The sequence below is a fragment of the Crinia signifera genome, chromosome 7 (genome assembly GCF_055691185.1).
Source record: "Crinia signifera chromosome 7, ASM5569118v1, whole genome shotgun sequence".
In the NCBI taxonomy this organism is placed as follows: domain Eukaryota; kingdom Metazoa; phylum Chordata; class Amphibia; order Anura; family Myobatrachidae; genus Crinia; species Crinia signifera.
Window position 1 is genome coordinate 149,834,765 of NC_139223.1, and position 23,243 is coordinate 149,858,007.

A 23,243-nucleotide genomic window follows, 5' to 3' on the forward strand; every position below is an offset into this window, starting at 1 on the left:
GGCACATAAAGTGCGTGCGCGCCAGTTGGGGCGAAGCCCGCAGCAGAAGGTCACAGAGAGGGGGAGGGGGAAATATCCCTGCTCTCCTCAGTGGCAGCACAGTAGGGCACAATGACCCGCTTGTTAGGTTTGAGTGGTGGGCCAGTCATGAGCCTTTCGCGGGCCGCATCCACTGACCTAGACCATTGTCGACCTTGCTGCCTGTCAACCTAGTGGTGTCAACCCAATGCTTGTCGACCTAAGTGTTGTAGACCTAACAACCCACACCCGTAGGTGATAGGCTGTCTCCCTACCTGATGACACAATCCTGAATCAGGAAAGAAGAGAGATAGCATTGGAAGTAGTGGAGAAGCATTGTTGGCATATTTCATGGACTGATGAGGAGGGGAAGGAGATTTAGATAAGAGGGGAGGCAGAAATTGCCAGGCAAATCACTGGCACTGTAAAGGATTCTCTAATACATATAAAGACATTTGTAATTGGTCCAGTACATAAACATCAACAAACAGGTTTATTTTTATCTATAATACAAACATGTGAGCCATAAAAGTCCTTTGCAAATGACATTACACTGTTTGCTATGGGTGAACCGGGTTCAGTGTGAAAGGCGCCAACCCGGTAATAAACTAGTAATAAACTGGCTCCACAAAGCGATGTGAAAGGGGTTTAGCCCGTTTTAGAAACGGTTTCAAATACCGGGTTAGAGCAGAGTTTGCGATGTGAAAGCAGTATTATACATACCGCCCAACATGACCCATTGCTGGAGGGAAACAATGCTTGGTTTCTGGACTTACATCTTAATTTATGATTACCATCATGTGTTTTAAATAGATTAATTGATAACAAAGGTGTTTCAACACAGGAGATGGTAATCATGAATTAAGAGGAAAGTCCAGGAATAGAGCATTGTGTCCCCCCAGGGTTGAACATGGCTGTGACCAAGGTCCCATTCACACTATGGAGGAGCCAGTGCTTTAATACAGTGTCAGCTCCATGCGCTTCCTCCTCCTCCGCCCCCTGTTGATGCACCACCACTAAGCCCTACCACAATCTGACTCCAGTGACCCAATAATGAGCCGTTTCGCTGCAGAAGCTTTCAGACCGCAAATGCCGGGTCACTCCCGGGACAGACCCGTGTCCCGATCCCAGGTGTGACCCAACATTTACGGTCTAAAAGTGGTACAACCAGTCACTGTCCAGAGAGGAGAGGACCACCTGTGAAAGGGTAAGTATATACAGCCATGGGAAGCAAGGGGTAGGTTGGAGTGGAACAGTACTGGAAGTACCATCAAAACTTGCACCTGCCCCATTAAGGGTGAAGAATGTCTGTCAGAGTATGACCTCCAGTGCCTATGACACTCCTAAAAGAGAGTGACTCTCCTTGCATCTGTGTAGCCACCTGTTAGTCACTGCCCAGGAATGCTCAATACATTTCCAATACTGCACAACGCAACCACTTCAAACATCCTGAACATGACTCAGAATCCGGCCCCAGGTGTGGAACTCTCAGGTAATGACATAAATGACACAGGTGGGAGGGTTCAGGGTTCAGACCAGCTATCAGTACGTGTATTGCAGCTGTAAATACTTGCCCAATTCCTCAATCCAATTCCCCGATCTCTTATTCTACAATGATTCTCAAAATTTGCATTTATAGCATATGTCTAATGTGTGAATTTTTCCCAAAATTCGCATTTGATTCCTAATGGTTTTTGGTCCCAGAAACGTGCGCATTTTTGTAATGGAAATGTGCAAATATTTACACGTGTGATTTTTTTTTTACACATGGTAATGTGCAGTTTTTGGTTATAATTAACAATAAAAAAAGGCGTAGGATTCCCCTTCCAGAGGCAACCCTGCCCTGGACTCATTGAGCCGATCCTGGTTCCAAAAATATGAGGGCAAAAAGCGTAGGGGTCCCCCAGATTTCTGAAACCAGTCCCTTGCTCTTGGACTGGTCCAGGTTCCAAAAACACGTGTCATGCCACAGCCAGGGGGACACTTTTTATTCAAGGTCCCCTTGCCACATTGCTTTATACAGGTGAACTACAAGGCCCAGCATGTGGGGTCTCGTAGTTCACCTGTAAAAAGAATGTGTAAATAACGACATACACACCCAGAAAAGTATAACTTTAATAGCCAGCCCTGTCACACAGTACACACTCTCACATACTTACCTGCTTCCAGCACTGTCCAGTCTCTCCCCACCGCTCACACGGCAGTGACAGCCGCACTGACAGCTACACAAACAGGACCTTATCCAGGTCCATTCGTTGGCCCACTTGAGTTCGCACAGGGCTGATGCTAGCGCTATGCGCATGTGGATGCACTGGGTGTGTGTTTACTGGGTGCACGCACCCATCTTTGCGGGAGGTGGGGGGGAAGGGGGTGCATATGCTGCTGCTGCGGACGGGCTCTCCTCCTCCCTGTACCTGAAAGAGGATGTAAAGTGCAGGGAGTAGGAGGTCACTGGTCCAGGCAGCAGAGCACTCTGCTGCCTGGATGCAGGTGAGAGGGGGTCGGCGGGGGTCCGTGCGGGACGGTGGGGTCCGTGTGGGGCAGCGGTGGGTCACGTTAAGAAGCCCATAGGCTTCTATGGGGTATCGTTGCTGGGGATAATCCCCACAGTGAAAACCCGGCGTGTGGGTTTTCACAACAAAATAACTAGATTCTTGCAAAAATGTGCACGCTCTGCTGAACGCCTCTGGAGAAAATCTCACTCTCTGGAAGACTTCCTCCATTTCAAGTTTATTCTCTCCTCCTACAGCGCTGCTCTCTCCTATACCAAACAATCTTTCTTCAAATCTCTCATCTCTTCCCATTCCTCCAATCCCCGACGTCTCTTTGATACTTTCAACACTCTACTTCGCCCTGCACCACCCCTCCTCCCTTCATCCCTCACTGCCGCTGACTTTGCCTCCTTCTTCCTCTCTAAAATTGAGGTAATCCGACAAGATATCTCCTTCCATACCCCCTCTGCAGCCCATCCACCCCAATCATCCTCCCCTACCAACTACCCCACTCTGTCATCCTTCTGCCCTACTACAGCTGAGGAAGTCCGCTCACTCATCTCATCCTCTCCCCCCTCTACCTGTCCCTTGGACCCTCTCCCCTCCCGTCTCCTCAGTTCCCTCTCCCCCACTGGCTGCTCCCACCTTGCTCACCTCTTTAACCTATCTCTTTCTACTGGCATCTTTCCCTCACCCTTCAAACACGCTCTGGTCTCACCTATTCTTAAAAAACCTAACCTGGACCCTTTATCTCCCACAAGCTACCGCCCTATCTCTCTTCTCCCATTTGCCTCTAAAATACTAGAACGGCTGGTTTACAGGCGTCTCACAAGCTACCTGTCTGACCACTCCATCCTAGATCCCCTTCAATCTGGCTTTCGCCCACTTCACTCCACTGAGACTGCCCTAGTGAAAGTCACCAATGACCTGCTGTCAGCCAAATCCAAGGGTCACTTCTCCCTGCTTATCCTTTTGGACCTATCTGCTGCCTTTGACACTGTGGATCACCCTCTCCTCCTCCACACACTCCAAAACATTGGCCTCTCTGGCACAGTCTTCAACTGGTTTTCCTCTTACCTCTTCAACCGTTCCTTCTCAGTCTCTGCCTCTGGCTCTACCTCACCACCTTCTATCCTTCCTGTCGGGGTCCCTCAGGGTTCCGTCCTTGGCCCCATTCTGTTCTCTCTGTACACCTCCTCTCTGGGTGCACTCATTAACTCCTTTGGCTTCCAATATCACCTCTATGCAGATGACACCCAAATCTACCTCTCCTCTCCTGATCTGTCCCCCACTGTTTTCTCTCAAGTTTCCAACTGCCTCGCTGCCATCTCTACCTGGATGTCTGAGCGATTTCTGAAGCTGAATATGGACAAAACCGAACTTATTATCTTTCCCCCACCCAGAGCTATGCCCCCTACTAATATCTCTATCACTGTTAACAACACCATCATCTCCCCTGTTCCCCAACTCCGCTGCCTGGGTGTCACACTTGACTCCTCCCTCTCCTTTGCACCCCACATCCAAGCCCTGGCCCATTCTTGCCGGTTCCAGTTACGCAACATTGCTCGCATCAGGCCCTTTCTCTCACAGAGTGCAACTAAGCTGATCATCCACTCATTAGTCATCTCACGGCTTGACTACTGTAATGCTCTTCTCACTGGCCTCGCTCAATCCCAACTAGCTCCTCTCCAATCTGTCCTCAATGCTGCAGCCAGGCTTATCTTCCTCTCCCGCCGCTCTAACTCTGCTACTCCCCTTCAACAAAATCTGCACTGGCTTCCATTCCCCTACAGAATCCTCTTCAAACACCTCACACTCACATACAGGGCCATCTCTAATTCCATTGCTCCATATATCTCTAACCTCATCTCCATTCATACACCCTCCCGCCCTCTACGGTCAGCTGACGACTGTCGTCTCTCCTCCACCCTGATCACTGCTTCCCATGCTAGAGTACAGGACTTTGCCCGTGCTGCACCCCTTCAGTGGAATGCACTCCCTCGCTCCATTAGACTCTCCCCGACCTTGCAAAGCTTCAAACGGGCACTGAAAACTCACCTATTCATCAAAGCGTACCCTTCCACTGCATAAACCAGCTGGTTCTCCGACCCCTTGCCTGTTTCCTGTTTACATCCTGCTATCTAACCACCACCCCCTCGCTTGCACCTCTTGTAATCTGTCTGTCTCCCCTTCCTACTAGATTGTAAGCTCCTCCGAGTAGGGCCCTCTTCCCTCCTGTTGTCAAAGCCCACTTCTCTTCACATCTCACTCACAGCTCTCCTTTACTCCAACACTCAGTGACCATCTTCATACTCATCTCCATCATTGGCCTCAAGCCTCTAGTTGTATGTTGATTGGGTCCTCACTACTTACATTTAAGCTGTAATGTGTATTGAACTGTGGTGCTCTTAATTTGTACTGTATTTTTGTTATTTATTCAATGTTATGCTAAGTTTTTGTCTCCCTGTATTGTTCCTTTGTACGGCGCTGCGAAACACTTGTGGCGCCTTATAAATAAAATTATAATAATAATAATAATAATAATTTTAAAATGTGGTAAAACCCCGATAACTGTTTTTTTTCCGCATTTTTCGTTTAGTGCATCCCGCACTCAATCTCTATGCAGACTGTAGACTACCACAAGGCCTTAATGCAACACATTGTAGTTAGCAATGTTAAAAATGATACAGTCTGATGTAAAATGTGGTGACGGTGCAACTGGATGATATCTATTTTTATTAATTACGATAATGCCAATAATACTTCATAAGCACTGTACATAGAATATGGTAATCATTCACATTGGTCCTTAGTCTACTAGGGGTGTGGTATAGAGTACCGACCGTCATTAGCCCGACATCGGGATTTTGACTGCCCGGACTCAGACAGCATGGTGAGCACAACAAAGCCCCTTGCGGGCTCGCTGCGCTCGCCATGCTGCGATTCTATTCTCCCTCTATGAGGGTCGTGGACCCGAGGGAGAATAACCGGTGGCCGTCGGGCACCCATCTATCGGAGTTTTGACTGTCGGGATCCCGACGTCGGGTAAATGACTGTTGGGATCCCGACGTCGGGTAAATGACTGTTGGGATCCCGACTGTCGGGACTGCGTCCGGCACCCGCCTACTAGCCCCTGGTGGAAACACATGCAAACATGGTGAGAACATACAAATGCTGTGAGAACAATGCTAACCACTGTGTCACTGTGCTACCCTGTATATCTGTAAATGTATAAAACGATCAACAGTAATAACGAAAATTAGAATTTGCAATGACAGGAATGTGACGTCAAGGCCTAGGAACAGGATGTACTCATGGTAACTAATACACTGAAATACAAGGAATGCATTCCAATAGATTAAGCAGGTTTTTGTAGCTACTGAAAGGCAAATTCCTTCTCAAATGGACAAAACCATGTGAACTGCAGGTGGGGCAGATGTTATTTTTGCAGATAGAATTAGATTTGGGTGAGTTATTTTGTTTCTGTGCAGGTAAAATACTGACAGCTTTATTTGTACCCTGCAATATAGATCTCACTGTGAAGTAAAACCCCCACCCAAATCTAATTCTCTCTGTACAAGTTACATCTGCACCCCCCTCCCCCTCAGTGCACATGGTTTTGTCCATTTGAGAAGGAATTTGCCTTTGAGAGTGAACCAGAATAAGCGCGAATGTATTGAGTCTATTTGTAAACTAATCAAGCTTAATAACGTGTCACTGCTCAAATTAAAAAGATTGTAAGCTGGATAAGCAGATGGGGGTAATGTCGAAATTGCAGAATATGTTTAGTAAGAAGATATTATTTTAAAATGATGTTTTAATTAAAATGAGTGTTGTGACCAGTTCCAAAATAAAAGATCAGACCACCATTGACATTCATCCAGCTACATTGTAAAACTGAAATAGTAAATCTTAAATACAGTATTCTGTTCAAACACATACAGTAGTTTGAGATTACTAATGATGTCAGTTAGAGGTGGACACAGGGTCAGTCACAGTACAAGCCTAAGGGTGCACATGGGACGTTCCCAGAGGGTGCCACTACCTGTGGACCCCAACCAATCTTCTAGGGAAGTGGTTATCAAACTGTGTGCTGTGGCACCCTAGGGTGACTCATGGCACTTGTAGGGGTGCCTTGGATTGGTGGTCCAGGACTATTTAAAAATATTTATGATCAATTTATTAGGCAAAATCATTCCTGGTGGCTGCCAATCATAAATTATGTGCGCACAGAAGTGAATCTCATCCCTGATCACATAATTAAACCTAAGTATGACATATTAGCACAATTTACTTACGGTTATCATTTTTTTTCTAAATTTCTCAATAATAAGAAACTTTTGCCCTGGGGGTGCTGCTTAAACAATTCTGATACTGTAGGGTGACATGATTCATAAAAGTTTGGAAACCACTGCTCTAGGGATTAGTAACTTGGTGCATCAGGGTCATGGAGAGACTTGAGTGCTAGGTTTGTTTCCAAGAAATCATCACCAAGATTAATTCTCATGCCACACAAAGTAAGTGGTCCTACTACAAACACAATCCTGTCCCCTCCTTGATAAAGTGCCCTCTTCTTTACATGTCCTTCCTTATCGTAGTTGCTAAATCCAAGTGGGCTAAAGGACCTTTCACACCCAGGAAGAGAGCAAGGATAGGGGCCTTGCAGTTTCACTATCCATGCCACCACTGGTTGCCTTCAGTAAGCAGATGGCGAGCGAAGCGAGTCACTATTTCTGAAATGTGGTGACCAAAGCGAGCCTGCACAGGTCCATTTGGGACCTGATTTCCAGACCTTGCTCCTCCGACTGTCCTGTCATGTGACCAGTCCTTTACGCCACTTGGAAATAGACCTAACCCCTTCCTTATAGGTGGATATGTCCCTATGTGGTGCCTGACCGCACCCAATCTGGTAGCTGGCCACACCTCTTAAGCTTAGGTCCCTGCCATTACATTCCTTGTTGGGCCTTTCATGCCCCAGTATAACACTGTGTGAACGTACATGGAAATGCACAATGAATGTATATTTAAAAAAAAAGTCATATGCAATACAAGTTTATTTCCCTGTATGCCTTATATCAGACGCTTCTCAAGATGTGTGTAATTTATAAACAGAAGCACTTGTACTAGACATGCACCAGGCATATAACATGTGTGCACAAGCCTGATGTCATATAGCCAAATTACTAATGACTAAAGTAATATCAGCTGAAAGTGCCAATGAGTAATTGGCCAATCAGCAGCAGATGAGGTAGGGCTGCTCATGGTCATCATCTCACTAGTGGCCGCATTGCGATTGTGATTTGCCGCACCTGCATGGTACGTATCCATTGTAGCGCATGCTCCAAGCGATCCTATGGATCCGTGGGCACATAGGGTCAGATGTGCTAGGACTCATCTACGGTATATTTCCTGTAACCTGAAAGATCTGCGTACATGTCCAAAGGTGCGTACACACTATGCAATATTTTAAACAAGATCGGTAATTTTGGCCACCATAAGCAATATTGGGGCAGATGTATTAAGCCTGGCGAAGAGATAAAATGGAGATAAAGTGGAAGGAGATAACGCACCAGCCAATCAACTCCCAACTGTCATATTTCAAACACAGTTGATTGGCTGGTGCACTGTCTCCTTCTACTTTATCTCCAATTTATACCCAGTTTATCTCTTCGCCAGGCTTAATACATCTGCCCCATTATCTGAAAAATTGCCCAGAGCGTACACTACAAATGAATGATGCATGCTCTCGTGGGGCGTTAACAACCCCTCCCGCTGTCTGTACATGCAGCTCAATTTGACTTTATAGTAAATGACTACACAAATTCTCTAAGCTTCAATAGTGATAAAATAGAGAGTAATAAACAGCCAGCCAATCAGCTCCTACCTGCCATGTCACAGACTGTGTTTGAAAAATGTCAGACAGGAGCTGACTGGTTGGCTGTTGATCACTCTCCATTTTACCACTTTTGAAGCTTAGAGAATCTGGCCCCTACTGTGGCCCAAATGCAGCAGCAGCAACTGTGAAAACAGCGCTGTCTATCCCAAGGGCCATTGCATCATTTTATTAGAAGTCACAGCTCTAATTGAACTGAATAGTAACATAATAGTACCTTGTGCACAGAGATGAATTGCCATTTAAAATGACCTGCACACTTCAGTGGTGGACACTTGGAGTTATTCTAATTGCCTCGCTCCCCCGTGTGCGATGGTGAGCGTCTGCACATGCGCATTTATATACATGTGCAGACGCTTGGTGCGATCGGGAACGGCAAACTGCTTGTTCGCTGTCCCGTTCGCAGCTAGCAGTGCGAGCAGGGGGCGTTGGGCGGCGGGAAGGGGTCGCATCCATGGGAACTCCCAGCGTTTCATAGGCGTTCCCATGAAAATGCTGATCATTACCATGTAAATGCATCCGTGACGCGGGTGCTGGGGGATGGGCAGCTGACGTCAGCAGATGTCAGCTGCCCGCCCAATTACCGCAAAGGGCACTCGTAGATTTAGGAAACCAGAGAGGTGTCTCACATCTGCGAGTGCTGTAGTCGACCAGCGAATGATTTCCTCCCCCGCACACAAGCTGCAAACGGATGTTTATGCAAAACATCCATTCGCATATGTGCGGGGGAAACTCGGCATGCGAAGGGGGGGGGCTTCAGAGTGACTGGGGGGCGTCGTTTGGTGGACTCGCAAAGCTGCAAAATTTGCGGCTTTGCGTATCAACCAGGATAAGGTCCTTGGTGTATTATCCTCTATTGGACCTTTGCAGGATTCCATTGTGACTGCACACCATTAGCGTAGCACAATGTTGTCGGCATATACAGTATACTGTGTCCATTCTCCATGTCTCCTGTCTCCTTGCACCCCTCTCCCATATTCAAAGTACAATCTCTTTAATCGATAAAAGCATATCCCACAGGGGATGCTTTTATTGATTAAAGAGATTGTACTTTGAATATGGGAGAGGGGTGCAAGGAGACAGGAGATCCATTATACTATTTGAAGCTTATATATATCCTTAGATATAGTTTGTACTTCAAATTGATATCTATATTGCAGTGTAAAAATAAAGCAGCCAGTATTTACCCTGCACAGTAACAATAAAACACCCAAATCTAACTCTCTCTGCACATGTTACATCAGCCCCACCTGCAATGCACATGGTTTTGTCCATTAGAGAGTGATTGTGCCTTTGCGAGTGAACAAGAATAACCCCCATGGTTTTGTCCATTTGAAAAGGAATTTGCCTTTGTGAGTGAACCAGAATAAGGGCCTACAGTATATCCAAACTGCACAGTAACCTGCAATGCATTTGATTCACACTGTACTAACTGTATCCAACCTGCACTGTATCCGGCTCCCGCAATGTTAACCCGCACTGTATCACCTGAGCTATAACTCACTCAATATTTAACCCAACACTATAACAGGTATAGAACACTGTTTTTAGGGCTGGGTACATTTGGGAGAGCTGCACAATATTAAATATGGGCTTTACATGGGCACAGAGTGCCAGTCATCAGTGGGCCAAGGCCCTAGGAGTTAGGTACAGATTGTTTACAGAGAATAGGCATGTGCTGGGGGAATGTGCACTTATGTAGGCGACATCCACATCTCCTGTTGTTGTTTTACACATTGTTTAGGTTTATTTGCTTCCATGTTTGTAAACTACTACTATGTTTGAGCAATGATATTCCACACACAATTCTCAGTAAATGTTTGTGTTGCACTGTGCTGTTTCTATGGAAAGTACTTACAAGTTAGTTTGATGGTTATATTAATTTGCAACAATTTTTAAACAGAACTAACTGGCGTGTGTTTGTGCTGCTGCTCTGTTGCTTATGCTGCTTTCCCACTGCAGACCCGTTTTAAGTTACAGGTAATCTTAAACGGTATTTAGCATTCCCACTGCAGCAGATTACAGTTTTAAATGCCATTTAAGTACCATTCCCATTGCAGGTAAAACGTTTTAGCTCTTCAAAACGTTTTTACAGCACAAATGAGTGCCTGTGACTTTAATGGGCTTTAATGTGCCAAAATCTCTGATACATATATCTTTCACCAAAGTAGTGCGTACACACTGAGCTATTTTCCCCAAAGAGCAAGAGATTTTCAGGAGGTGAAAGACTTTGCTGAAAATCTTTCATTATAAAAGGCTATTTACATAATGGGCTGGGTTTGAATTCCATTGGTTCCATATTTACATTACTGGCAGCGACACGGGGGTGGGGAGTATGCGTCCGCCAGCGAGTAGTTCCACAGAGGGGGGGTGATGTGTGTGCAGCCACGCCGCTCCGACAGCGTGGCGCGGTGAACGGTCCACAGGTGGGGGGGTGCGGGCGCCGGAGCAAGTCAGCTGTGGTGCAGTGTGGCTCAACTGGCTTTAGGGGGGACGGGGTGCGGGTGCCAGTCACCTTGCTCCACGCCACTAACCTGCTCCCAAGTGCCGGCCCTGATTGCTTATTATATTTATATGCCCACTGCCACCAATGTATATTTAAATGCAAACTGCCTATATATATATATATATATATTTATATAGTTGGTGCTAGCCAGTATATACAGTATATATTCACTACATTGGTGGCAGTGGGCATATCAAAATATAAACATTGGTGGGCAGTGGTGCCAATAATATATACATTGCTGGTCTGTGCCAGCAATGTATAGATGTACTGGCTTAAATATATTACATTGGTTCCCAGTGGTATCAGTAATATATAGATTGCTGGCATGTGCCAGCAATCTATATATTACTGGCTTAAAAAAACACATTGGTGCCCAGTGGTGCCAGTGATTATATACATTGCTGGCATGTGCCAGCAATGTATATATTAATGGCTTATATATATACATTGGTGCCCAGTGGTATCAGTAATATATAGATTGCTGGCATGTGCCAGCAATCTATATATTACTGGCTTAAAAAAACACATTGGTGCCCAGTGGTGCCAGTGATTATATACATTGCTGGCATGTGCCAGCAATGTATATATTAATGGCTTATATATATATATACATTGGTGCCCAGTGGTATCAGTAATATATAGATTGCTGGCATATGCCAGCAATCTATATATTACTTGCTTAAAAAACGCATTGGTGGCCAGTGGAGTTTACATGCTCCGAGTCCACTAGCAGAGCAAGCAGCCGGGGGCGGGGCGTTCTGCCGGGGGCGGGGCGCTCCGCCGAGCTGTGTGGCCTGGCCGGGGAGACGCAGCAGATCTGATGAGCGGCAGCGTGGGCACGGCGGCGGGGTGAGTATATGCACCAGTGGGGGCGACGGGGGGTGTGGACGGCGGGGCGACGGGGGGTGTGGGGGGCGGGTGTCAGCCGGGGGAGGGAGCAGCCGGTCAGCTGGGCTGAAAGTCTCTGATCTTTCAGCCCGGCTGCCATACACACCTGGCGATGATGGCTCAAATATGAGCCTTCATCGCCAGACGTGCTGGTAAAACCAAAGAATACCGTTTAAGATGCGTTCCCATTGCACCTTAAACGGTAGATTACCGGCTAAAACCCTGCTTGGAAAAAGGGTTGAAATACCGTTTAACTTTAAACGGTATTTCAACTCTGGCGCTTTCCCACTGCAGCCTTAAACGGTATTTTGCCCTCAAAAATCGGCAATATACCGTTTTAAGGCTGCAGTGGGAAAGGGGCATCAGTTAAGCCAAACTTTGTTGGTAAACAATTTTGTGAGCTGCAAAGTGGTCAAATTTGACTGGAAATTCCTGGAAATTCATGCTATTGAGGTTAATAATACTGTAGGAACAAAGAAAGAAAAGGCCCCAAATATTTGCTGACTGGCACTCTGTACCCATGTAAAGCCCATATTTAATATGCTTTTTTGTTGTGCAGCTCTCTCAAATTTACCCAACCCTAAAAACAGTGTTATGTACCTGATATAGGGGCAGATTTATTAAGCTTGGAGAAGAGATAAACTGGAGATAAAGCGGAGATAAGGTAAAAGGAGATAAAGCACCAGCCAATCAACTCCCAACTGTCTTTTTCAAACACAGCTGATTGGCTGGTGCTTTATCTCCTTTTACCTTTTCTCCACTTTATCTCAAGTTTATCTCTTCTCCAAGCTTAATAAATCTGCCCCATAGTGTTGGGTAATATTTTAATATACACAATTAAATATTGAGTGAGTTATAGCTCATCTTTAATCAATTTTTGGAAAAAATACAGACACAAAACGAAAATACACGAGGGTAGTTTTGGCAAAACCAAAACATGTAGTTAATACAAATCTGAAACCAGAATATGGAGGCTGCCATACTACTTTAATACATTTATGTATAAACAATTAAGTAACTTCAGGAACATTATCAGACTCAGTAATACAAGGGAGGGTAGAGGGGGTGACCTAAGCCACACCAGGTGACTATAGGTCAGGTGCGCCTGTTATGAGCTGTGTTTACCAGCTGCTGCTCTGTGACAGGATAGTTAGTCCTGTGCTGATAGACAAGAAAAAATATTGGGTGTTTGAGTTCCTTTGACAAAGCTGCCTGGAGCAGCGAAACCGGTTAGGATTAGGATTTCTCACCAACCTTCCCAAGCTAATTTAAGCTTACCAACAGGAGACCCTGGAATACCAACCAGTTTACCCTCCATCCAGATCCCCGTCCAATTTGGATACAAATACCGTGCTAGAAAGGAGAGGTCGAGCACACCAGCCCGCTGTACTCCATCAGAAGCGGAGGGAGCCGGTTATTTGAGCCATCGTGGGCCGCTCCTGGACACTCCATCTGGTCCTCCCTCCCCCCAGCCACATTGGGGACACCATCACAGCTTCATCCAAACCTGCGAGACCACCCAGGTTACTACACCTTCTCAGCTGATTTGGAGACCCTGAAGATCGTTAATACCACCTCCCCCATTATCCATATTTTGGCTTTCTATCAACATCCATCAAAAAAAAGGTAGAGGTAGAGGTTACCAGCCCGCTATTCCATCTAGCGGAGGGAGCCGGTTATTCGAGCCAAATTGGGCCGCTCCTAAACATCACATCTGGTCCTCCCTCCCTTCAACCCAATTTGGGGATACTATCTCAGCTCTCTGTGGACTTGCGGGACTATCCAGGCTACCCCACTGCCTTGGTGGGTTGGTGAGACATAAACTTTTTATTCATGTTTTTATAACTATTCATGCATACTGGCCACATGTTATTCTCATTTTAGATTAATAAATTTATTTTGTTCTAGATCTAACCAATCTTCATTCATTTTTTAAATACCTATCCTATAGCGCTGCTCAAACACCCAATATTTTTTCTTGTCTATCAGTAATACAAGGCCTTTGATCTATATCCAATGTAAAATAATAGCTTTACTTTAGCTTTAAACCTGTCCTGCCCAGCGCTGCAAGTATGGCGGTACGGGGTGGTACGGCGTACCATTAAAAGAAATACTGCCGGTACCCCGTACCGCCATAACAAATCTGCCCCAAAGTGTTTAATGCGCATGCGCGCATATGTAAGTGGCGGGGGCGTGGTTTTCGCCGCCCCGCCACAGCTGATTGCTTTCGGAGCGGAGGGGAGGGGAGCGCATTGCGCTTCTCTCCCTCCCCTCCCTGTGTCACTCAGACCAGGCTGTCAGGCGACAGCCAATCAGCGCTCGCGGGCTGGCAGCCAATCAGGAGCCAGCCCGCGAGATAGACAGAGCCAGGCAGAAGAGTCGGGAGATGCGCTCCCTTCCCTCCCCTCCCCAGGGAAGCAGAACAGCGGGGGACTATAGAGGGGAGAGGACCTGACTGCCCCGGACACAGCCAGCACTGGTGAGTTGTGCTGCTGTGGGGGCATTTATGTGTGGCACTGTGGGGGCATATTATATCTGGCACTGGGGGCATATCTGGCACTGGGGGCATATGTGTGGCACTGTGGGGGCATATATCTGGCACTGGGGGGGCATATGTGGGGCACTGTGGGGGCATATGTGTGGCACTGGGGGCATATGTGTGGCACTGGGGGCATATCTGGCACTGGAGGCATATGTGTGGCACTGTGGGGGCATATGTGGCACTGGGGGCATATGTGTGGCACTGTGGGGGCATATGTGGCACTGGGGGCATATGTGTGGCACTGTGGGGGCATATGTGGCACTGGGGGCATATGTGTGGCACTGTGGGGGCATATCTGGCACTGGAGGCATATGGGTGGCACTGTGGGCATATGTCTGGCACTGTGGGGGAATATCTGGCACTGGGGGCATATGTGTGGCACTGTGGGGGCATATCTGGCACTGGAGGCATATGGGTGGCACTGTGGGCATATGTGTGGCACTGTGGGGGAATATCTGGCACTGGGGGCATATGTGTGGCACTGTGGGGGCATATCTGGCACTGGGGGCATATGTGTGGCATTGTGGGGGCATATATCTGGCACTGGGGCACTGTGGGGGCATATCTGGCACTGTGTGGGCCTATTAGTAATGGGCATCAGTTGTGCGGTGTAATGAGCATTATGGTGTGGGGAATAATGTGTAACGGTCATTATGGTATGGGTCATATGTATTGGGTGTGTGACGCGTAACAGGCATTACTGTGTAAACTTTGGCCGTGTGCCTTTGGCGTGCAATATTCCAGCCACTCCCCCTAGTGTCATATGACCACGCCCCTGGTCACACCCCCTGACCACGCCCATTTTTCGCCGCGCACCACAGTACCACTAAGACCTTTTTCCTACTTGCACCACTGGTCCTGCCTATTTCTATTTAATTAGAGTCGTATAGCTCGGTATAACTTTACAATTCTACATGATCTTACATTCTGCTTCATGTGTTAATTCAATACTTATTACATAGAACTCCATTTTAATACAACCTTTGAAATGATCTTTCCCCAGGTTCAGAACTGTAAAACATTCAGGATCAAGTAAGGAGGCCAATCCCGGGATCGGGATCAGAGGGATCCCGGGATTTTGGCCTAAGCGTTATTTTGGGGCAGCGTCATTTTTTTTATTTTTTTTAGGAAGGCCAATCCCAGGAATCCCGGGATTGAGCATTTTTCAATCCTGAATCCCAGGATTGAAAAAATGCCCCAGGATTGGCATTCCTAGAACCAAGGTCAGCTAAAATATAAATGACCTTCACCATAGCTCTTAGTTTGAAAAAGGTAGGAACAGAATTATTTTGAAATTATTGAGGGTTATTATTCTCCTGTTCCAGACCTGACTCAGTCTCAGCCTGTCAGCCTACATTATTAACCACTTAATGTGTGCAGCCATGGCTGTGCATTAATAACAGATTAGAGATTGATGTCAATGTCATTCAACAAAAGTGTTTTCCTTAGACAATATCAGTGGCATAAAAAAGTATCAGAGGAAAACTGTTGTTTATTAAAAGGACCTGGTCAGACGAGAAATGTACTAATCTGGCACAACATGGGTACAGAGTAAATAAATGCTCTCCTGCCCAACACATACATATTCATTTTAAACCATTATGTACTGACCTGTTTTAATATTGTCTGTCATGTATTATTTATGCTATTATAATATAGATCACTCATAACACTATAGCACCTGTTAAAATTTACGTATACTATCTTGCATGTCATGCATTCAGGTTTCAGGGGGCCCCGTACCAAATTTGCCAGAGGGCCCCTGAAAGCCTCAGCTCTTTCTTGCATCTCATTCTATATCACATGAAAGGTTGTAGCTGAGAAATAAAACCTCCATCTTTTGCAGACCTTTCCCAAAGTTGAATGTTACAATGTTCAATATCAGCCAGAGTCAGTTCCGCATCGCTGAATGGTTTTTGTATTCTCAATATGTATAATGAATGGGCTATGACATCATCCGTCTGGCACCTACAGTAACATGACATGGACGATATGAACATGTATAAGCATGCACGTGTTAACACTGTTATGTTCGGAGGCCATTAAAATCCACCGACCTAGTAACCGATTCAGAGTATAAAAGGCATTTGCCGTATAAAGAATACAATGCAAATCATTTATTTCTTCAACAGGATGTTATTTGGCTTTAGGCTTTTGTTACACGTCCCCCCCAAAGAAATCTCTGCCATCACCCAGATTAATTCCAAAAAACATCCAAAAATAGGAAAGCAAACTGCAATACTGAATGCAATATTTATAATCAGTGGTACAAAATGCCAGCAATACCTATGGGAAAATGGTTCTATCCTGACACCTGAGTGCAATGGGTCTGTGAATTTTGTGTTCTCATTACATTATCACAGACAGAAAGGCTTGCATTCTAGAAGCCAGGCCAAATATACTTTTTTTTTTTTTTTTTAATACAAATGACGTCAGACTGAACACTGCAAAATCAAAATACTACAGAGCAACATTTTATATCATAGGAGGTTTACATTTCACAGAATACATAGCAACGAAAACATAATGTACTTTGATGTTAAGGCCTGATAGACGTATACAATAGTACAACATAAGGACAGTAACCATTAGGCCTTACCTGGTGACAAAGTGCCTGGAACAGGTCACTCCTTGCAGACAGCATATCTCCGCTAGATATAAAAGCTTCTGTTAATTGTATTTAATATCTTCATACAGTATCCAAGACCCATTTATCATACTATTGTTATACCGTGTGCTATAAATAAAAATAGTGTCCCTGCGTGATTGGCTTTAGCATCTCTGCACCGTGAAGACCCCCATATCTGCACCGTGGTAATGTTAATGCTATCTGAACAAGCTAGGCTTAGTGCCCAAAGCTATTCAGCAACGGCCAACGAGAGAGCATGTCGCATCTTTCAGCTCATCACTGTCACGGGAAAATCCATCTTCCTCCTATGGATTTATTTCCTTTCTTTCTCTGTAACCAACCAAAGGAAGTCAAGATTCACTGGTCAGCTGGTAAAATCTGCCGGACAAGTATTAACATGACCCGGAGGATTTATAGATTATGGCAGTGGGGAAAAAAAAACAGAGCAGACTGTCTTAGAAATTTGATAAACATTAAAGTAAAAGTGTTGAGCCCCCTCCTTCCCTCCCCCACTGCCCCCCTTCCTTTTTACGTGGTCTCCTGTCACAGGGCTGGATGGTACATTTCTCCCAGTGTGACAGATGCTCACTCATTTATTGTAGACCCTCCCCCACTTGGCATCCTATACTGCTGTCAGTGTACAATGACTAACAGCATGTGTCACTAAATCTGAAAGAGATGACAAAATAGATAGAAGAGATGTACTGGATCTAAGCAATGTGCAACAATGTACATTTAGCAATACTTTAATACAATATAATAGTATTAAATGATACCCATATTGAAGGTGTTTATTGATGGAATAACATCTGTGTATTACACAAGGGACTGAGTCTGAGGTTACAAAAACAGGCTTATGCGATATTATGTGAGCTGCAGGCTGTGTAGGAATTCCAGTGACTCTGGGCCAGATTCTCTAAGCTTCAAAAGTGTTAAAATGGAGAGTGATAAACAACCAGCCAATCAGCTCCAGCTTGACTTTTTTCAAACACAGTCTGTGACGTGGCAGGTAGGAGCTGATTGGCTGGCTGTTTATCACTCTCCATTTTATCACTTTTGAAGCTTAGAGAATCTGGCCCTCTGACTGTGTTTTTAAAGTGGCGACCATTTAAAAGGCAAAATCAACCTGGTTTGGTCTTTAAAATGATTGCCACTTACACTTACAATACAGGCAGCGTTCCAGTATAGAATGCAAATCGTAGTCTATTACACAAGTCCCTATTGGGGAAATTTACTAAGATGGGAGTTTTATTTGAAATGGGATATTGCTATGGGCAACAAATCAGAATCTACTTTTTATATTTAGCACCTTCTATAAGATTACAGTATCTGATTGGTTCCCATTTGAAATAGTACTCCCATCTTAGTAAGTTTCCCCCTATGTCTCCTTCTGATTTACGGGGATGATTCAGAGGTGGACGCAGAGATCCATAGACTCTCAAATACTGCTTAGTACATGTTGTGAAACTACAAGTCCCATCATGTCTTGCCCCAGTTTTGCTATTAGGGAATTCTAAAACTATGGCAAGGCATGCTGGGATGTGTAGTTTCACAACAGCTGGAGGGCCATAGTTTGGACATGCCTGGTATAGCACATCTTAAGATGCCCCATCGCAACAACCGGGCTGATCGCAGCTGCAGTTTCTCCTTCCAAGTACGAGCTCCTATGTGAGTGGTTGAGTATCTGTGGATGCCCATGACTGTCTTTAATAAATGTTCGCAGCACATTGTTAATGTGTGTGTGTGAGTTGTATGTGTTTACGTGAAATAGGCGTGTGTATGTTTAAGTGAGAGGTATCTGTGTGCGTTTAAGAAAAAAGTGTATTTGTGTAATTAAATGAGAGGTGTATGTGTGTGCTATGGCCAGATTAACAATGGGGCAGACGGATGCCTCTACATAAAATAGGTCCATCCAGTATTAATATAGAAAGCTGGCACTCCACTATGGACATGTTTAATTGCCGAGGTGCCCTCTAGGGCAGAGGCGTAACTAATATTGTGGCGCCCCCCCCGCCAAAAAATTACCTTACCCCTCCGCATGCCGCCGCCGGCCCCGCATTCAGTCCGGCACCGCAGATAGCCTCCGGGCTCCGTCTCCTGCAGTAATGAAAAATGACACGACAAACTGGCTACCCCGTACAGCAGACAGTTTTTTTAGGGATGTTAGAGGAGGCGGCGGCCTCCTCTAGCATCAGTAAAAACGGTCTGCTATTAGGGGGCAGCCATTTTGTCGTGTCATTACGGTAGCTACGCCTCTGCTCTAGGGAACAAATTCCCAATGTACAGCAGTGGAGTAACAGCGGCACTCAGCAGACTCAGTTCTGAGCCAGTCTGCTGAGTGCCGGGCGACTGGGGAGAACTTATAATTGCCTCCCAGTAACTGCCCAGGGACCACCATTACTTTTACAAGCCATTACTTTTTTTTACTTTATACAATCACAGAACTAAACACTAAACATAATTAAATTTTACATTAGAGATTAAATCATTAACACTGTCATTAGCGAATGGTGAGTAGTGACACATTTCTAAGAGGCAAATTTCTGCAGAAAATCGCTAAAAGTAAAATTCCTAATCGCTGCATATCGTGTCGAGCGGACATGGATTTCCTGCTGCTTGGTAAATAGGGCTTTTACTCAGTCCCCACAAGCAGATATAGGGACTGCTTTTGTGATAGGAATTCCAGCAATTTCTGGGTCTGATCCAGAGTTGGTCGCAGTTGGAGTTGGGATGGTGGTTTATATTTATATTTACAGCTGCGTTAACATACAAATGCTAGATCCTGCCTTCCCCTTCTATAGTAGCATGCAAGTTCTGTGAAGAACACTTTCAATGCCCATGGATAGTATCATTCTGCAGGTGGTTCTAAACATCCATTATCATGCTTTCATTTATGTTTTATACAATGTGGTTACATGCCCATTGCCTCCCAGGCCTGGGAATGGAGAGTGCAATGGATTAATGTTTTTATATATTTCTGTTTTGTTTTGTGATAGCATCTTGTCATGCACCCCTGTGTAAGCTCATATGCCGGCTGTTTTCCTAGTAGTTTTGCAGCAGCTATGCTTATGGACTGTGGGGCAGATGTATATTAAGCCTGGTGAAGAGATAAAGTGGAAGGTGATAATGCACCAGCCAATCAGTTGTGTTTGAAAAATGACAGTTGGGATTTGATTGGCTGGTGCATTATCTCCTTTCACTTTGGCCCTTATTCTTCTGGTTCACTTGCAAAGGCAAATTCCTTCTCAAATGAACAAAACCATGTGCACTGCAGGTGGGGCAGATGGAACATGTGCAGAGAGAATTAGATTTTGGGGGAGTTATTTTGTTTCTGTGCAGGGAAAATACTGACTGCTTTATTTTAACACTGCAATATAGATCTCACTTTGAAGTAAATCCCCACCCAAATCTAATTCTCTCTGCACAAGTTACATCTGCCCCACCTGCAGTGCACATGGTTTTGTCCATTTGAAAAGGAAGTTGCCTTTGTGAGTGAACCAGAATAAGGACCTTTATCTCTTCACCATTCTTAATACATCTGCCCATGTGTCACCTTTTAAAACCTAAAAGTCAGTTGGCAGGTGAGCTTTAAACCAGTTAGCATACCTAAAGTTTAATTCTGATGTAATATGAGTTACTTTAATTTTGTGATTGAATGGGGCTTGCAGTGAAATGTGGTCACTTGATGTAGACTGCAAGCTTAAATGCATTTGTCAATTAATGAACTTAAGGCCCATACACACTGGGCGACTTTGAGCTGAAGAGCACTGAGGGCTGATGCATGCTCCCGCATCATCGCTGGGTCGGCCACTAATTTGCTGGTATCACCAGCCGATGAGCAAGGGGGTGGACAGATTTTCATAGCGTCCTGGTATGGAAAGTCGTCCACCCCTGGGGAAAATGACCAAAACGGGCAAAAACCGCTCAGTGTGTATGCACTGAGCATTTTTCAGCCCATTCATCTGTCAGCATAAACGCTGGCCAAAAACTGCCCAGTGTGTATGGACCTTAAAATCCCACTGTTTGTATTGGTGAGTGAGTTTATTATGGTGAGTGCTAAGTTATGAGCTTTTAATTTATACAATGTGGTCACATACCACTGGCACCCCGAAACCTGGTAACAGTGAGTTCAGTGGATTAATGTTTATATGGTGGGGTGCACCAGCATACAGGAGGTGTCTATAATGTTCTCTACATCCATATAACACCATACCTCCCAACACTCACGATTTCAGCGGGACAGTACCGATTACCGGGTCCTGTCCCGCTGTCCCACCCGTGGCCGGAGGTGTCCCGCTGCGGGGGGGGGGCAGTTGGGAGCCCCCCAATTTAACAGAATAGACGCTGTGCGCATGCGCACAGCGTCTATTCCCGTCCGAAAACGGGGATGCGGCTCATTTGCATAAGTCACGCCCCTCATTTACATAAGCCACGCCCCCTTTTTGGACGCTCGGTCCCTATTTCTGCAGCTACAAAGTTGGGAGGTATGTAACACCATCCAATAAAATCAAGCTTTAAAGCAGCCCATACACGTCCCGATGCGGGCGTGCGTTGTGGGCTTCAATAGCACGGATCACATTGCATTGCATTGCATGTGCATCCGTTGTGCATGCAATGCGATGCAATTTGATGAAACCTAAGTACAAAAAGTATGTGCAAGCACATACTTTTTGTACTGTGCGATGAGGTGCCGCGGGAGCGCGCACCTCAAAGCACAGAACGGACAGCCTGGCATCGCAGCGTGTATGGGCTGCTTAAGTCTCCAACACAGTACATTCCAATATAGGAAATATAAAAAATGTATTCAAACATGAAAATTCACACAATATCAAAACATTTACAATACACATTTGTGACAATAGCTATTTCACTCTTTTTTTTTTAAATTCAATCATTTTTATTTAAATTTTAAGGTATATAACAAAGTTCCCAATACAAACAGAGGACGTTACAGACACAGACAGTAGGTTCCTCGAATCATAAGGCAATGACATGAGATTTTTATATATATCAACGTGTAGCAGGGATAACAACACTGGTTCAAATCAGTAAGTATATACCAGTATAGCAAGGGTATTGTGTACGAATATAGCAATTTAAGATATTCCAATGCAGGGTATAATAATTACTAGTGCCTAAAGGCACCATTCAAGCACTATACAAATTAAAAATGTCACAATGCATAATGGCAGAATTCGAACATTGCATATGTATAAGATAAGATTGCCAAGACACCTTTATCCCTGTCAAGGGTAGGATATTATGTCGGAGGGAATTGTACAGTTCAGTATCATATGTCTGGTCTATTCGGAGAAACAGAAAATATAAATTAACAAACCCACCCAAACGACCCAAAACAAACCTCCCTTACAACCCCCCACCCTGTACTACCCACCCCCAACCTAGGTGTACCTGGATCCTAAACCCTACCAGCTAACTATATTAACTATGCTAACTACCTAAACCCTCCCCCACCCCCCCCACCCCCCACCTCCCCTCCCTTCACCACACAACCCTAATTACAGGATAGTGAGCGGATATTTAACCAGGGCACAAGAGCAAAGTATTATAACTAGTACAAGGCTAGCCTTCCCAAATATAAGTGGCCCCTAATACATTAGTTAAACAACAGGATATGGCGACTGGTTATAAAGAAACAGCCTATATGATACATTAAAGAAATATTCAGCAGGATCATGTAAATATAACATACTGGCATCACTTGCATCGGATATGATATAAGAAGAATAGTGACGGATAGCAATAATATAGAACATCAGGAGAAGGCTTATATAATATTAAACCGTAAGAAGGGTCAGCATAAGAGCTAATGTGAATGAATATGAACAGGATCCATACTACAGTTTATAGCGATTCACTAGTCTGGCCAATTTTTAGTTCCTTGAGGGTATAGTACCATCGACCTGTATGGATTATCTTTCTCATGGGGGTTACTTGAGGATTGTCTGGGAACTCAAAAAAGTCAGAGACCAGGAGCATCGTGCAATCATTATTAAAATAGAAGAAGGGTGAAAGCGAAATGTTCCACCGGCACCGTCCCAAGGAGCTATGCACCAGTTGGTCACAATGTTATGGATCCAGATAAGAGTACAAGTTCAGTGTTATTTTCAGAGGTGCCTCAGGATAATCCAGAAGGGTATTAGAAGTAGGAGTATCACCTGCAGCCTCCAACTCGCAGCCATGAGGGACATGAAATGAAGGGACATCCCTTTGTACATCATCTAAGTAGCGAGAAATTCTGGCAGATGAAG

At 45.1% G+C, this 23,243-nt stretch overlaps 1 protein-coding gene across 4 annotated transcripts in view; it reads right to left on the reverse strand.

The window, feature by feature from the left end:
• Positions 1-23,243, reverse strand: part of SLC4A10 (solute carrier family 4 member 10) — a 293,099-nt gene that overhangs the window by 195,279 nt on the left and 74,577 nt on the right. Inside the window, exon 1 of one of the 4 annotated variants that reach the window (XM_083153948.1) lies at positions 16,942-17,399. The exons of the other annotated variants lie outside the window; for them this stretch is intronic. Coding sequence (XP_083010074.1) covers positions 16,942-16,986 — 45 coding nt within the window. The 5' untranslated portion in view covers positions 16,987-17,399. Of the gene's footprint in view, positions 1-16,941; positions 17,400-23,243 lie in introns of those variants that run through there. 4 annotated transcript variants of the gene reach the window in all.